The 17,195-nt window shown below is 37.6% G+C and overlaps 2 protein-coding genes across 2 annotated transcripts; both read left to right on the top strand.

The window, feature by feature from the left end:
* The first annotated feature begins 5,526 nt into the window (after positions 1 to 5,526).
* On the top strand, positions 5,527 to 11,108 carry LOC131329857 (probable potassium transporter 13). Its single transcript, XM_058363257.1, has 10 exons — positions 5,527 to 5,931; positions 7,581 to 7,809; positions 7,909 to 8,157; positions 8,287 to 8,337; positions 8,472 to 8,732; positions 8,823 to 8,875; positions 9,049 to 9,163; positions 9,459 to 9,713; positions 9,834 to 10,356; positions 10,597 to 11,108. The coding sequence occupies exons 1-10, from the start codon at positions 5,896 to 5,898 to the stop codon at positions 10,985 to 10,987; spliced, it is 2,163 nt and encodes a 720-aa protein (XP_058219240.1). The 5' UTR covers positions 5,527 to 5,895; the 3' UTR covers positions 10,988 to 11,108.
* A 1,905-nt stretch (positions 11,109 to 13,013) lies between these two features.
* On the top strand, positions 13,014 to 14,174 carry LOC131328771 (F-box protein At3g07870-like). Its single transcript, XM_058361667.1, has one exon. It carries the CDS (start codon positions 13,014 to 13,016, stop codon positions 14,172 to 14,174), a length of 1,161 nt encoding a protein of 386 aa, XP_058217650.1.
* The last annotated feature ends 3,021 nt before the right edge of the window (positions 14,175 to 17,195 follow it).

Raw genomic sequence — 17,195 nt, forward strand, 5'->3', positions numbered from 1 at the left:
TCTTAGGCCAAAAGTCTGGCTAATTCACAACCAGTACTTCAATGTTTGTTACAATTTGCTTGAGTTTGGCTATGATCTGTCTTTCCATCTCACTATAGACAGATTCATAGCCTAAGACTTACTAATTCAACACAGTTCCATCGTCGTATGGAACAGTTTTAGGCCTAGCAGTGACTTTTTTTTAAAAAAAATTATTAAGCGGTAGGAATTACGTCTAAAAATATACTAAAATTCAGGTGCCAATATCATCAAAGCAGAGCTGCCCTCACTTATACCAGTTACATTGGGTTTGGATTACACCAATCATATATCTAACAGTCTGCATACTAAATCAAGCTCAATAGACAAGAACAAGAAACAGCCCTACAACGAGAAAGAAATAAATTAACAAAGAAAGACTACGACAAAAGTTAGGAATGTACAAGGGCAATTAAGTACTTATCTTAGTTGATTAGCCATATCGAATTCACTATTCTTATCGTTGTATCCATGTCAGTGCTTTAGCTCAATGTCTCATTCTCTCTCCGAATGCTATTTAATCAACAAAGGGTTAACGGTTCTTGACGAAAGCCTGGCGGAAAGGGGTTTAGGGGAAAAGTAAACTTTAATAAGGGGATCAGGGGAAAAGTAAACTTTAATAAGGGGATCTAGCCGTAGACGAAATATACTTAGAGGGGTGTACACGTATTTAACCCATCAAAAAATCATTGTGTTGTCATATTACAACCCCTTAAATTTTCCCACAAAGTTGACCTTTATTGCTAATGAAAATCAAATCAAGATTATTTATAAGCTCAAGCATAATGTTTTCCTCCGCTTTTAATGTCAAAGATTTTTTTTAAAAACAACTGAGAACCTTTTTCTTTTTTTTTTGTAATGCAAGTGAAGTGTTCCGAACCAACTTGCGCTCACCTTGAACTAATCCCTAACTCCCACGGCTGTTTCACACGCTTACGGAGGGGGTGAGGTGGCCCCAAGAGTATCATGCAAATTCCAGTTTGCTCAATTTGGTCCCTCGTGATCATTCTGGGAAACCCAAGTAGGAGTATCATGCAAACTTAAAACCATTTGGCTAGCTATAACACTATTTGAACATATTGATTGTAATTCGATTTTGACAATTACCAAACAAAATTCGAAAGGAGAAGGTTTAAGGGAATGGGTAGGGAGGTGTCAAGTCTTTTCTTTTGATAAATCATTCCATCAAGCAAAAGAACAGCAAAATTGGAGAAGGGTCACTGATTCAAATATGCATGCGCTCCAACTTCTCTGATACTCTATTGCAAAGCAAGCCGAAAACAAGTTCGACAATAGTGTGAGTCAACGAGAAAGACAACAAGTCCATAAGATTTATCGAGATTGACATCCTAGTAAGTCGTAGAGGCACCAATTGACTCTAAAAAACAAGAAAATTTGGGGTGAAAAAAAACACAAAAATAAATTAAAATACTCCTTTGAAACAAAGGGTTGGGTGATCTAGAGACCCAAAGCAAAAACTATTGTCTTCTCAATCTTAGAATAATTATCTTAAACGTTTAGTTTTTTTTTTTTTTTTTTCAAAAGTGAGAAGATTGTATTGATAACCTCCAACAACATTTACAAAACGGAGATCATTACAAAGAGTTTGGACAAAACCAAACTAATTGTCTAACAAATACAAAATGAGTAAATCACAAGGCAATCAATGTCTTTTATTCTAACTTAGACATGACTTGACGCAACAACGGCACTTTTTATTAGGCTTTCTGCAAGTAGATGGTATGATTGGGCTCTTTAGGATTTAGGTGCGCATGGTTCGGACATGTGAGAATTAATAACCAAATAGTTGACATTCCACTAGCATAGACAAAGCGTTATTTTTTTTGGTTCTCTTGCTTTGACGTAAAATGTAAAGAGTGTTGCTACAGGTACCGAAATTGGGGGACCGAAATCGGACCGACGGCCGCCGGCGGGCCGTCTCCGGCCACCGGACGGCCGATCCGAGCCGTCCAAAAATTCTAAAAAAAAAAACCGAGGGGCCCCAAGCGGGAATCAACGTCATCCGAGGTGTGTAGGGTGCTGGCCGTCGGTCCGATTTCGGTCCCCCAATTTCGGTACCTGTAGCATTTTTGAAATGTAAACTAGCATAAGCATTAAGCAAATAGTCTCAACCACAAGCTTTGTCGGTAGATATTAGGGACCGTAAATACTAAATACTACTCATATATATGGAAAAAAAACTTTAAAATCTTTCAGAAAAAAGGCTAAAGGAGAAAAACAACATAAATTAATGGTTTAACATATATAATTGGGCAAGCGGAGTGTGGTACAGTTGGTGTCTCCCTTTATACTCTCATGCACATGAATAGGGTTTGATTTCTGCAAACACTTATTCCCATCTCCAAGTCCCCTAAAATAGAGTAGATTAAGATTAACGAATGAAAAAAAAAAAACACACACACGCATATAATTGGAAAGTGAAAGAAAAGTTACTTTGATGTTAGTGGAATTAAATTTTGACCCTTCGAGTTAACTTTTTGTTCTTCTGTTTTTTATGGGATTAGTGAACGACCATTGACTTATAAAGTTACAATCCAATACAGTACAAAAGAAAAATGGTAGGAAAAGATGCAGAGATGCTGTGCATATATGTTTTATGGAAAATTTTAAAATCAACCCAATTGGCTCACAATAGTGAGTGTGTGAGTATTAAAGGGTATAAAAAGTACACAGAAATACGTTTTTTTTTCGTCTTTTAGTATGTTTATCGTCAGCTCAGCGGGCTGACAATAACAACAAGACCGATGTTTTATAATGTGTTTGGTTGGAAACTTCAAAACTTGATAGAGGATAGGATAAGGTTTTGAGTAGTAGTATTGGCCGTTGGGCAGAAGTGGTAAGGTAATCCGAAGGTTGGCTTGGTCCCGGGATTATTTATGGATTATTGGTCTCAATTAGTCTCAACCATAATTCAATCAGAAATGGATCCTTTTCCGGTCCATGTTTTGGACTAGAAGAGAGTTTTGATCGGGACCATTTATTTGCTCCAATCAATGGTTTAGATGTAGTTTTACAATCTTACCGGAAAAGAGTCGTACCGATAAGAGTGTATGAGAAAATCTGAATCTTTAAATCTATTAATGGGTGATTCTGATTTGGACTGTCTCATCCAGTCCAAATCATTAGACTAGAGAGGAGCCGGACCCAATCCAATCTCACCACCCTCGTTTGTTTACCCATGTGATAAGGGGACAATCCTTTACAAGGTGAGCCCCGTAAGTATGATCATGAACTCGCATGGTACACAATATGATACATATCATTTAAAATCTAAAATTCTGTGCAAATATGAGAAATGTAGACCAAGATTTTGACTTAATCAAATTCATGAATCTTAGGGCCTGTTTGGATGCAGTTAAGAGAGGGGGGAAATATAAGAGGGGGTAAATGGGGTGGGGCTCACTATTTTGTCGTTGTTTGAGAACCAAAATTGGAGAGGTCTTCATTTTCACCTCTTCTTCCTTTTCACGCATTTCAGGGTTTCTCTGGTAGAATTTTTGGGCTCCTCTTGGGTTCCCCAAATTTAATCTGGCTGTAGAAGGGAGGAATGTGGACGACCGAAAATCCATTATGATCATTTAAGATAAAATAATCAGAAAAATAAGATTTTCGCATCGGTTCAAACGGATTGAAAATTAGAATACTTAATTTTTTAACTATATTTTTTAATATAGTTTCAGGGCTATCTTAGGGTGCTCGTTGAAAGGCCTTCGTGCCAAAAATTCATTACCCATCTAGGATAAAATGATCAAAAAAATAATATCTTCGCACTGGTTTAACCAGATTGAAAATTTGAGCACTTATTTAAAAAATTATTTTTTAGTATAAAATTTTTAGAATAGACATTTTTTAATATTAATTTTTGAATTTATATACTTATTTTAATACATAATCAAATTTAACACTGCACATGGACAAAATGGTCATTTGACAGCTTTTCCCATCATTTGCTCCTCCTTATTCCCCCATTCTATAAACCATCCAAACAAAGTTAAATTATATCCTCTTATTTAATACTTTATCCAAACCACATACTACGTTCTATTTTATCAACCCTCCATAAAACTATCAAAATTAATACCTCCACTATCTTATCCCCTTTTATATTTTTTATCCTCAATTTTTTACCTGCATCCAAGCAAGCCTTTAAGTTCCAAACTTGTTTTTTTTGACAAGAAGTTCCAAACATGTGGCTCAAAGAGATATCAATATCAATATATGGTCAGAGAGTGCTAATTTCAAAATTAGACAAGGTGAGATATCGTCATGGATACGAGGGCAACTTTGAATTTAAAATGCTAAAGGCAATAAAAAAGTGCAGTCATCATAGAAAATTCAAAGTTGTACGTAGATGATGTGGCAAACAGAGAACTATTAGTAGAAGGATGCCTTGGTAGAATTGTTTTTCTCAAAGTAGCACGTTTATAGCAAAGAAGTTATGGCTTCTACTTTTAGGCTCATTTACAGTTTTGGTTCCTATAAAATACTACCTCTTTCATGTTCGTCTCTGTTAAATATGTAGGACGAGTTTTGTCTCTCATTCAAGATTACTTATCCATAGTTCATCATTTCCATCATTTGAGGTACGGAAAATGCTAACTTGGATTGTAGAATTTTACGTGGATCTAAAATGAAAATATGAGAATACAAGAGTGGAGTGGTCCACATCTCTTTCCTCCAAAATCGTATGCCGTAATGGTACTGACATACGGAATCTAGGGTTTCTTAAAAGGGACCGGATAGGGCTAATTGACGAAGAGAGAAATTGAATGGTGAAGGAGAAATCCATGAAGAAGTTAAAGACCTCAAGGGTAATTTTGTATGCAAGGGGAGCGAAGATGTGACATTCTTGAAATTTCGGTCGTTGCCCGCCAAGTTGTTCACACAAATAAGCACACCAAGTGAGGCTGAGTTGGACCACCGAAGGTGATAGCCTCGTGGATAGGGTGCTCTTCATCTCCACTTGTATTTAGGCGGTGATGGTCTGTTTTCTCGGACAGTAGCTGTGGCTCGAATTGGACATTTCACAGTGGGTAGGGAGCCTCTGTAGTCACGTCCAAGGGGGTTGATACGCTGGTCTCCCTCTCCCATTTTTTTCCTAGTAAAAAAAAATGAAGTGAGGCTGAGTTGTGAAAGACCTTGGGAGTACCAATGTCAAATTCACACATCTCACTTCAGCCCTCCATAGTTGCTTTTTTTATTGTTAGACGGTCTTCGCGGCAGCCTACATCATTGCGTGCACCTCAACTAATATCTTCTTCGATCCGATCAAAGGCAAACTATCCCATGTGAGTTAGATAATCTATAAAATAAAAAATAAAAAAAAATTACTCTGTATTATCTTGCAACCTGAGCCCAAAGTTCTAACACTAATTACTTGTACGAGGAGCATACCTACCAACCAACTTGCGTGAGTCAATTAATTTTGAGTAAATAAGTCAAATCGTTTTATATGAAGGATATTCCTTTTGTTCACACTATAATCCACGAAACAGTACGTGGAACTGGAAACCTCGTAGCAAATTCTCCTACAAATAGCCAGATTAGAGTATTGTTTACAGCGGTTCATGTTTCCTCTTCTTCTACTCCCATTTGAACTCCCTCCTCCGCCCCACTCGTCTTTCTCTCGATCTCTTGCCGTCAAGAACGATTTTTATTGAATAGGAAGACACTACCGGAATCTATGTGCATGTTCTTTCGAGTTTCTGTCTTCATTCTAAGAATCCTGTTCTTGGTTAGAGAAACAGAGTAAGAGTAAAGTATCTTACTTGGGCGTAGTATTTTCATCTATAACCCTCCCTTTCATGGAGTAGTGCGAGCAAGAACCCGTAAATTGAATTTTGGGGTCTCTTAGAAATGGACCGGGAATCTCCCCCTCATGCGCGTCGATTGGTAAGCCTATTTGTATTTGTAATTTCCTCTGTTTCAGTGTTTCTTCTTTTCGAGATACTTTGATCTCTCTCTCTCTCTCTCTCTCTCTCTCTCTCTCTCTCTCTCTCTCTCTCTCTCTCTCTCTCTCTCTCTCACAAATGTGAAGGATGTGTAGCATAGTTTGATAACGTATTGCTTGAAGGCTATTTCAGTTTCTTTTTCGTTGTAAAGTTGATAAGAGCTGGGTTTTGTGCACATAACATGCACATATATTTTTGTGGAGTTCATGTCGGAGTTTCATAAAATGATCCGAACCGCTCATCTTTTTTAAAACATTTTTTGGAGGATTCCTGTGAAAAATCAGTTTCAAGAGATATCGGGAAGGACTTTCTTAGGAATCGTAGGTCAAAGCAGAATGATTCGCCCTACGATTCCTCAGAAAGCCCTTGCCGATATCCGTAGGAATTAATTTTTTACAGGAACCCTCCAAAAAATATTTTAAAAAAATAAGCAGTTAGATCATTTTGTGAGACTCCGATATGGGCTCCACCAAAATGTATGTGCATGATACGTGCACAAAAATCTGTGTGAGAATCTTTACTGTTAAGTTTGTTATCTTCATCATCATTAGTAAATTGCAATTCTCTTGCCCTTATGCTAAGGTAAACATATTTCACAATAGTTGCCTCGGATTAGTTAAATTCTCCTTCATGTGTCTGATCTGTTATTGTCTGATTGGGGAATCATTTTGATTTACCTTGGATCACTTCTTTGTTCCATTTTTTTTTTTTAAACTTATCCTCTTTGTTACAATTGGTTTACGAAAGTAGAAAGGAGAAGAGTACTGGGAATTTGTGTACCCTAACAAAGGACCAAGATACAATTGCACAAAATAAATTAATCGAAGCACAAAAATACACAACGTAATTTCGCAAGTATATATTGTAAATACACAAGGATATCGCATTGATGTGGTTCATACGGCATGGGTTTATGACTAGGTAACAGTATCAAGCTCCACACTACGTAGGGCAATATCAAAGAACACAGGACTTCAAAAAAATTTAAAAAAAACTTGGGTGTTATTCCATACGTTGTTGAATTTCTATACAATGATCACAGAAACCTTCCAAAGTTGGGTACAATCGGGTTTGACAATATCCCATGTTTCTCTCCAATACTTGTGACAGACAAAATGGTATATCAAATTTTAGTACCCAATTTACTACTTCCCATAGTTTTGTGTCCTATCGAACCATAGTGGATTCTGATTTCTTCCATGGCATGATCCCCAAATACTACGAACCCATTTTCCTTTCTTTCGTCTTTTTGGACAACTGCCAAGTGCCAACCCATCACATGAACTAAAGTTGACTTTGTACATTTTACTGCCTTCCCACTTGCTTAAAATATTTTTTTTTTTATGCCTATCGGCTATCCTAACTGGTAACTGCGGTTACTTAGATCGATGGTCTCAACACAAATTATTTGTAAAGCTTTTTTTTTCGAAACCATACTTAGACTTATATCAACTGGAAAGCACTGCACTTCAAGAGTAATCAGTTAAATGTTAGCATTCCAAGATGCTTTACTTTTCTTTCCTGTGTTGTCTACAAAACTCTTTTACCTTTTTTTAGGAACTGAGCAATGTCTTTATGCTTTATTTGCAGAGGTTTTACAAGACTCTGTGTCTGGCATACCAGAGTCTCGGGGTTGTTTACGGTGACCTCAGTATATCTCCCATTTATGTCTACAAAAGCACGTTTTCTGGAAGCTTGCGCTCTTACAAAGAGGACCATGAGATTCTTGGGGTACTTTCTCTGGTTTTCTGGACTTTGACTTTGATCCCTCTTTGCAAATACATTATGTTTGTATTAGCAGCTGATGACAATGGTGAAGGTGCTCACAATGATCCGCATTACTATTATATGGTTTATATAGCAGTTGTGAACTTCTAGTAGTTTTCTGTCTAAATGCAATGGAGCCTTGTTTTTACAGGTGGAACCTTTGCTTTGTATTCTCTATTGTGTCGGCACTTAAAGGCGGGCCTTTTGAGTACTTCCCATGGTGCAAATCATCGTTTGTCTTCTTGCAACACTGGAACTCCCACAAAAGAGACAAGAACTAGCTTAGCCATAAAGGAATTAATTGAAAAACACCAGAGTTCGCGTGTCGTGTTGCTGCTAGTTGTTCTTCTTGGAACTAGCATGGTTATTGGTGATGGAATCCTGACCCCAACAATGTCTGGTATGAATTGCATTGCAGTAAGAAAGATCAAGCATTCATTATCCTTTTCAAAAAAACATCAGGCAACACGATTATTTTTCTGGTATACTTTTATATAACAACTGCTGACCCCTTAATTTCATTTGACAGTCCTTTCTGCAGTCAATGGAATAAGAACCAAGGCCACAAATTTGCCTGAAAGTACGTTTAATTGTCAAATGCTTGTTTATTTAGTTGTTCTTGCCAAAAAGAACCATTGTTTATAGGTTGCTTCATTTGATTTACCTCCTTGAATGAATTCTTGTAACTGTTATTTTTGTGAATTTCACGTACAGATTACATTGTGCTCATTGCTTGCATAATCTTGGTGGGCCTTTTTGCTCTTCAGCATTTTGGAACACACAGAGTTGGCTGCCTTTTTGCTCCTATCATGATATCTTGGCTCCTGTGTATAAGTGGAGTGGGAATTTACAACATAATTCACTGGAACCCCCGCGTCATTTATGCATTGTCACCTCATTACACATTCAATTTTTTCAAGCAAGCTGGAAAAGATGGGTGGTATTCTCTCGGGGGCGTTGTGCTTTGCATTACAGGTAAGTTGCCTCGGGAAAAATTTGTGACATCGCTTGTTTGCTGCTATAAGTTGTTTTGATAATTCTCAAAATTGCTCCTGCTTCTTTCAGGTGCAGAAGCTATGTTTGCTGATCTCGGTCATTTCTCCCAATCCTCCTTGAGGGTGATTTTCTTCTCCTCACCACCATTACATTAACCGTAGCGAAAAAAGAGAAAGGAGAAAAACACAGTGTAGAGTGTAGACCTAGTTCGAAGTTCAGTTTTTTGTTTCGTACCTGGTTATAAATATTATATGTCTTGAATTTATATTGGTTTTCCCTTTTCTTCACTTGACAGATTGCGTTTATGTTAGTTGTTTACCCTTGCTTAGTTCTAGCATACATGGGTGAAGCTGCTTATCTCTCCCAGAACAGAATAGACCTTCAGAGTAGTTTCTTCAATGCCATTCCAGGTTAGACCTAGAATTTCTATGGGCAGAAAACATGACTGCATGTTTTCTGAACTTGCTGTTGTTTTGAACCAGCTCAATGTTACACGCAATGTCATTTGACACCAATTGCTGGTTTACTGATGCATTTAGCTGGCAAATTTGTGCATTCTTTTTGTTTATCTGGCTTCCTTTTGTTTCCACTTGTATCAATTAGTTTCCAGGAAATGTAGTTAGTTTTGGGCACCATGTTCCGTCTTTACCCTCTCTTTTTTTGGGTAAATGTTCTTTCTTTACCTTATCTTTACTTGACATACAGAGCGTATCTTTTGGCCGGTATTTGGCATCACAACTCTTGCAACTATAGCGGGAAGCCAGGCAATCATATCAGCTACTTTCTCACTCATAAGTCAGTGCAGGGCACTAAGGTGCTTCCCGCGTGTCAAAATAATACATACATCAGGCCAAATACATGGACAAATTTACATACCTGAGGTCAATTGGGGTTTGATGGCAGTGTGTCTTGCAGTTGTTATTGGCGTTAGAGACACTGAGGTGATTGGAAATGCATATGGTTAGTCTCTCTCTCTCTCTCTCTCTCTCTCTCTCTCTCTCTCTCTCTCTCTCTCTCTCTCTCTCTCTCTCTCTCTCTCCGTTTGAGCTTCTTATCAAAGCCGTTGTTTTACTTAAACAGGTCTGGCTGTGATCACAGTGATGTTTGTTACAACTTGCTTGATGTTTCTCATTATAAGTACCGTTTGGAATCAAAATGTCCTGTTGGCAGCAATGTTCGTAGTGATATTTGGATCCGTAGAACTGCTTTACTTCTCAGCTTGCCTCACCAAAATAAACAAAGGAGGGTGGCTTCCCCTTGCCTTCTCTCTGGTAATTTTGTCTCTGATGCTTGCCTGGCAGTATGGAACCTCAAGAAAACAGGCCTTTGAGTTGGAGAACAAAGTGTCCTCGGAAAGGCTTCATATTCTTGGCCAGAGCTTGGGTATGGTCAGGGTTCGTGGGATTGCACTAATTTACACGAGTCTTGCCGCAACTGTGCCACCCACTTTTGCACATTTTGTCACAAATTTCCCTGCTTTCCATCAGCTTCTCTTCTTTGTGACTCTTGACAATTTGATGGTCCCGAAAGTTCCAGTTTCTGATCGTATTCTTGTTGGACGGATTGGCCCACCTGAGTTCAGAGCATTTTCGTGCATTATCAGGTGCTTATAGATTCATCGTACATGTTTTCGTTCAGCATTCTCGGCATGTTACTTGCTCCAGTCCTAATTTCTTCATCCATTTTGACTCCTTGGAACATCTCAAAAATTTCTGAATTCATTCCCACAAAAAAAAAAAAAAAAAAAACCAATTAAAGCGCATGACTTCCCAAAAAAGGTCAAATAACTTAGGGGCGGCAGAGTGAGTATTAGACAATTATTGACTGTATGTTTCCATGTCAGGTATGGCTACAAGGACGAGAGGGACAGCTATAACCTTGAAACAGAGCTGATCGAGAAGGTGGGAGAATTCTTACGAAGTAATTGCCGTGATGATGAAGAATACACAATTACAGTGGGAGATGATGGTGTTGGGAGGGAGAGAAATTCGGGTTCAAAGAGCGTGCGATTCAGAGAAGAAGAGATGCAAGAATTTGACGAGGCAAGGGAAGCTGGCGTGGCTTACATGCTGGGTAACACTTACATAGTGGCAAGTGAGGCGTCGCCAATCGTGAAGAAGTTTGCCATTAACGTCGTGTATGAGTTTCTCAGACGTAACTGTAGGAGTCCGGCAATTTCACTGGGGATTCCATACACCTCGCTCATTGAAGTGAGTATGGCCTATCACGTGTAAAAGAATTATGGGTTCTTGGTGAAATTTCTTCCTTACTGATACGCCTTCTTAAACATGGTGTCCTAGGCTTTGTATAGTTTTTGTTTGAGATGAATGACAAAGGTGACCTAAGCTTTGTATAGATTTCTGAGATATGGAAGTTAGAAATAGCTAGAATTACTTCTCTTGTACTATATTGTATGCCTTGCTGGGAGGGCGAAATGGAGTAGAACATATATGACTTCGATCTATGACTTGGGGATTTCATTTTTGGTTGAGATGATTTGAGAGCCAATTCTTTTTTTCTCTTCCTTGAATAGATTCGTAAGAATGAACAATCTTCTCACATTCGTTCATTGGAGATAATACAGGCTTAGACTACACACCCACAGATTGCCCTAGTGGTTCGAGCGGATACTCTAACTTTGGGAGTACTCCTCAAAATCAAGGGTTCGATTCTCCACAGGGTGAGTATCTTGCAGTAAGTGGAGAGCCTCCCCGCGACTGGTGTGACCGCATTAGCTCTCTTGGAGGTTTGGTTTGTGTAATCGAATTTACTTAGTGACTTGGCTTTAAATCTATTCTTCCGTTAAAAAAAAAAAGAAAAAGAAAAGACAGGCTTAGACCATGAGGATTGCCACGCTTTTTCTTTTTCTTTTTTTTGTCGCTGTTTTGTTGTAAAATGAGAGAATGTCACGTGGCTCAAGCGCAAGGTTGGAGCCTGGGGACATGTGGAGGAGGCCAGCACAACTACTATTTCAAAAAATGCTACCTCTGTTTCAAATTGAGAGTTCTCCTCTCTCTCTTACTATTTTTTATTAAATAAGAAAATGGACTAATTTCTTGTATAATTTTTTGAATTTTGATAATTACTTTTTTAATTTGGTGCGAAAAAATTTAAAAAATTATACACGGAAGTAGTTGATTTTTTAATTTGAAAAATGACACGACTTTTGGTGTTGGACTCTCAATATGAAACGAAGGATAAAAGAATAACTTTTTTTCCAAATCATATTAACTCGCCACCACTAGATTTTATTATATAGTATTTAATCCTCAAAAAAATTTCCGAGAAAGAAAGCTAAAAATATAGAGTGTACCCACCTTTTCTGATAAAATATAGGTAGATTCTATGACTTTTTTTTTTGAACGGCTTTGTTAGATTCCATGACTTAAAAAGCAGCAAAAGGGAGGAGGGTATTATTGCACTTCACTTATTGTCACTCGTCCCCTTTCCATGTCTCCTGTGAAGGTAAGAATAAAATAGATTGCCTTTCAAAAAAGAATAAAATAGGTTAGGTTTAGTAAATATAAAAAAAAAAAATCTTAAATGACCTGCTGTCCTACGCTACATAAACAACGTAGTACTCCAATATTTTATGTACCAAGAAACCCCTAATCTCTCAAGCTTTATTTTTTTCTTCTCGGCGACAAAAGGTATGGAGCCCTAACTTTCATATATTTTTTTTGAATGGCGAAAAAGAAATTTTATTAACCTTTAAAATTGTTACAAAGATTAATAGGACAAGAAGAGAACAAAAAGTCCAATCCGAGATCCGTTCCCTTGATTGGCAAGAAGCAAACCAAAGTTACAACCTAAGAGAGTAAAGCCCCATCATCTAAAGGCCTAAAAACTCAGATAAAAGGCCTAAAAACTCAGATAAAAACAGTTAATACAAATGGGTCACAACCCAACACTCAAAAGGCCTAAAAGCATAAAAAACGTGGGACAAGCTCAACAAATAAAGCTCAAACAACCATCAAACCCTAGCTACATATCATATGATATGCATTCATCTCCTTAACAGAAATCTTATTCTTTTTCAACGTTAGGTTAATTTTTCTTTATTTTTGTATTCTTCTACATGAATGGTTTTTAACTCTTTAATGATTTTTGTGCCCAGTTTTTCTACTTCTTGCTCTTTTTCATCTTTTCTACAATTACAGAACAGGTCCCTTCGTTTGTCCGCGACCGTGATGGGTTTCTGTAGCTAGCAGGCGTTCGCGGAGGAGAAAAAGAAAAAACAGAAAACAAGAACAGACTTCAATGGAAGATCTCCCACTGGACATATCCCTCAACATCCTTAAGCAACTCCCCATCACCTCTCTCCTCTCCTTCAAATTAGTATCCAAAGCTTGTTACGCACAAGCAGCCAATCCTCTTCTCGCTCCTAACTATAAGCGTTACCAAGAAACTCCTAATTGCTTCATAATTCACCCCTTAGCTAGCTACCATGAGTACCCATTATATCTCATCGACAATGGTGAAGTGGTAAGAAGAATTGAGCGGCCGGAGATGCAAAACAAATTTCATCCCGGGCCAGTACTGTCCACCAATGGTTTGCTATGTCTATTGTTTTACACTTTCAACAGTTATGGTGATCCACTAGTTTTATGTTATCGTGCTTGTTTGTGCAATCCCTTGACGGGTGAAAATGATTTTTTGCCTGATCCTGGGGTGCCAAGATTTCGCAAATCAGGTGATAAGGAAAGAGTTTTTGTCGATAGTACTTTTGGGTTTGGCGACAATGCAAGTACTCGTGAATATAAGGTGGTTGGATTTCGAAGACGTATATACGAGTCTGCAACTAACAGGCGGTACAAATTGCATGCCAAGGTGATTGCTATGGGAAAAAAAGGGTGCCAATGGTCTGAAATTGACAAACCTTTTCTTTGTCCTCTTCACTCATCAGATATTGTGGTGGGTAATGCTATTCATTGGTTCTGTAAAGAAGAAGAAGAAGAAGATTGGTTACGTGGTGCAATTCTTTCTTTTCACTTGTCGGAAGAAAAGTTTCATCAACTCCCAAATCCTGATTGCAAAATTAGTCGTTATAATTCCTACTTGTCCGTATTAGGAGGATGTCTGGTTTTAACTAACGATTTTTTTGTTTGGAATGAGGTTAAAGTTCATATATGGATGTTGAAGGAACATGGTGTGAAGGAGTCTTGGACAAAAGAATTTGTGATCCGAGACAATTTTCCTGTATCATTGCGAAATTATGGAATGATCCGTCCTCTGTTTCATTTGAAAAGTGGCAAGATTGTGATAATCTACGATGATGAAGCTCTATATTCTTATGATCCAAAAGTGGAATTGTTCGAAGCATTGGGTCGCTATAAGCACTGGAGGACAACTTGTGATGCTCATCGTAAGCTTTGGAAGACAATTTGTCAGGCTCCGAGCCTTGTTTCACCTTATATATAAAGTATATAGTTTGTTCTCTCTTTTTCGATTAATGCATACTACTATGGAAAAAAACAGTTAATCGTGCATCTTTTTAATTATTTATATATAGAGAGCGATTTGGGAATTCTTCGACAGTTATTATATTATACACGTTGAAGTTGGATGATATGTTTATACTAAGTTCTCTGCGTACGTAATTGGTACCATATATATATATATATATATATATATATATATATATATATATATATATATATATATAAGTGATCATTGGACTCGCATGATGGTTGTATGTGATTCTGTTTGTGTTCCTGTTATGCGAAAAGTTTTAGTTTTACTAATACGGAGTAATAACTTAGGCTCGGAGGATTGACAAAACAAAATAAAAATAAAAAATAAAAAAAGAACTTAGGCTCGGCGGATTTTGGCATTTGGGCCTTTGCTGAGCACTAGTCCATGGGCCATTCGACCGGGAAAAAATTAGGTAAAATGACGGCCAATGATGTGTTTTTGATAATTAATATCCTGTTGAAAAATGTATGCATAATAATTTGAGAAAAATTATATGTATTACATTTATATATTTATTTTGATGAATGTTGAAAAAAATGATATTATGATGTTTCGGCAAATGCTAATCTTTCGAAAAGTCTTTTTTGGACTAAATATTTTAGGCCTTGGAACATTGCATAAAGTCTCTTAGATTCAAAGTTCAAATCTTACAAAGACTTAATGAGCTCGATACATACTTTAACGGATTTATTTAGATGAAATTTTGAGCCACAGGTTGACGAACCGGCTGACAAGCTAGCTGTCTGAACAGAGAGCTGTAACAACAGGAGACCATCGGATGACCTACCGTATGACCGGCCGGTCGACCACCCGGACGACCACCCTATCAACCGGCCAGTGTAAAATGGCCTCCAACGGCTAGTTCCAACGGCTCAAATCTCCAACAGTTCCATCACTTTACAAACGGCTAGTAGGAGATTGAAAGGCTATATTAAGGGGTTCAAGAACTCATTGATGAGTGGGAATTCAAGCTACAACTTTCATATCACCCCAAGCAAGTTCTCCAAAAATCAAGCCAACACTTTCATATCTATCTTGAGAGAAATTTTGTATAAGTTGAGAGCTTTCACTTTCATATCTACCTTGTGAGGTTATTGTTATTTGAGAGCTTCAAATTTCTCCACATACTTGTAATTTCTAAGTGAGTGTTTGAGTCAAACACTTGAAAGCTTAGAAGATCAAATTCGGGTTGAAATTTGGGTGTTATTGTTTTTGAGAGGTTTTCGGAGAAAACTCTTGCGGTTGCACTAGCTCTTCGGGAAAGCTAGGGGATAAGGTCGTTGTAAGCACCCGCAAGACTTACTGCTTGTAATCTTTTTGAAGATTAAAGGAACCTTCAAGTAGTTGCTTGAGGAGAAGTGGACTAGGCCGGACAGTGGACAAATCCGGGCCGAACCACTATAATCGGGTTCTATCTCTCTAACTCTCTCTCTCTTTTGCTTGCTCATATTATCTTGGATATATTTGTTAGAGATTATTAAGCAACCCGATTCACCCCCCTCTAGGTTGCAATTTTTGGGTAACATATCCATTAAGGGAAAATGACGGCCAATGACATGTTTTGATAATTAATACACGTCAAGGATGTTTTCAGCATTAACAATTGTTCTTAGTATGTCCTTGGGGGTATTAATTATCAAAACACATCCTGGGCCGTCATTTTCCCATCCGTTAAAGACATGAGAAAATTTGTTAATGTTGAAAATGTTCTTGGCGGGTATTAATTATCAAAACACATCCTGAACCGTCATTTTCCCAAAAAATTACTACCTGCTTAAATCTTACACTAATTGCTTAAATGTCTACAACGGTGACACTTCGTTTGGTCCCAAAAAAAAATTTACTAGTTTTGGGATTCTATATATTACTCCCTCCATCCTAATTTACTTATTACAGTTCTATTCTAGTTAGATAAAAAAAATTTATTATATCTTTAAATTGGTAATGAATTTTATATCCAATATGGATCTTATTTGATAGATTTCGATTTGTTCTATAATACAATATTTTCAAAATTACCTAAAACATTATAAATTACAAGATATAATCAATTGAAAAGTGGCACAAACTCCAAAAAAATAATTAAATTAGGACGGAGGTGGCATATTATTAGCTCTAAATGTTACACTTCTTTCTTAGATTGTGATATCTAAAAAATCACAGAACCTTAGAACTTGCCTTGGCCTGGCACTTCCATATTTGATATATATGGGAGCATTTCAGAGACACAAAAAAAGACACTTTATCTCAACCATTGAAGTCAATAGATGAGATTAGAAGTTCACAAAGAATTACTTTTGGCCGCAAATGATTACTTCTAGCCTCAAAAAATTACTTTTGGCCACGATGAATTCTTCTTGGCCTCTATGAATTACTCGTGGCTGCAATGAATTACTCTTGGCTAAGAATTACTTTTGGCCGCATTGAATTGCACTTAGCAGCATCGAATTACTTTTGGCAGCATCAAATTGCATTTAGGCGCATCGAATTGCACTTAGCCGCTATGAATTGCACATGGTCATATCGAATTGCTCTAGACCGCAAAGAATTACTCATGGCCGCACAAAATTACTCTTGGCCGCTACGAATTGCACTTGTCCGCATCAAATTGCTCTTACCGCATCGAATTACACTTTGCCGCTACGAATTGCACATGGCCGCATCAAATTGCACTTGACCGCATTTAATTGCTCTTGACCGCAAAGAATTACTTATGGCCGCACAAAATTACTCTTGGCCGCTACGAATTGCACTTGCCCACATCAAATTGCTCTTATCGCATCGAATTGCACTTAGCCGCTATAAATTATTCTTGGCCACATTGAATTGCTTTTAGCCGTATCGAATTGCACTTGACTGCATAGAATTAATTTAGTCTCGCAATTCTTTGCGGCCAAGTGCAATTTGATGTGACCAAGAGCAATTATTAGTGGCCAAGAGTAATTCTTCACGACATGAGTAATTCTT

This window comes from Rhododendron vialii, chromosome 6a (assembly GCF_030253575.1).
Source record: "Rhododendron vialii isolate Sample 1 chromosome 6a, ASM3025357v1".
Lineage (NCBI taxonomy): Eukaryota > Viridiplantae > Streptophyta > Magnoliopsida > Ericales > Ericaceae > Rhododendron > Rhododendron vialii.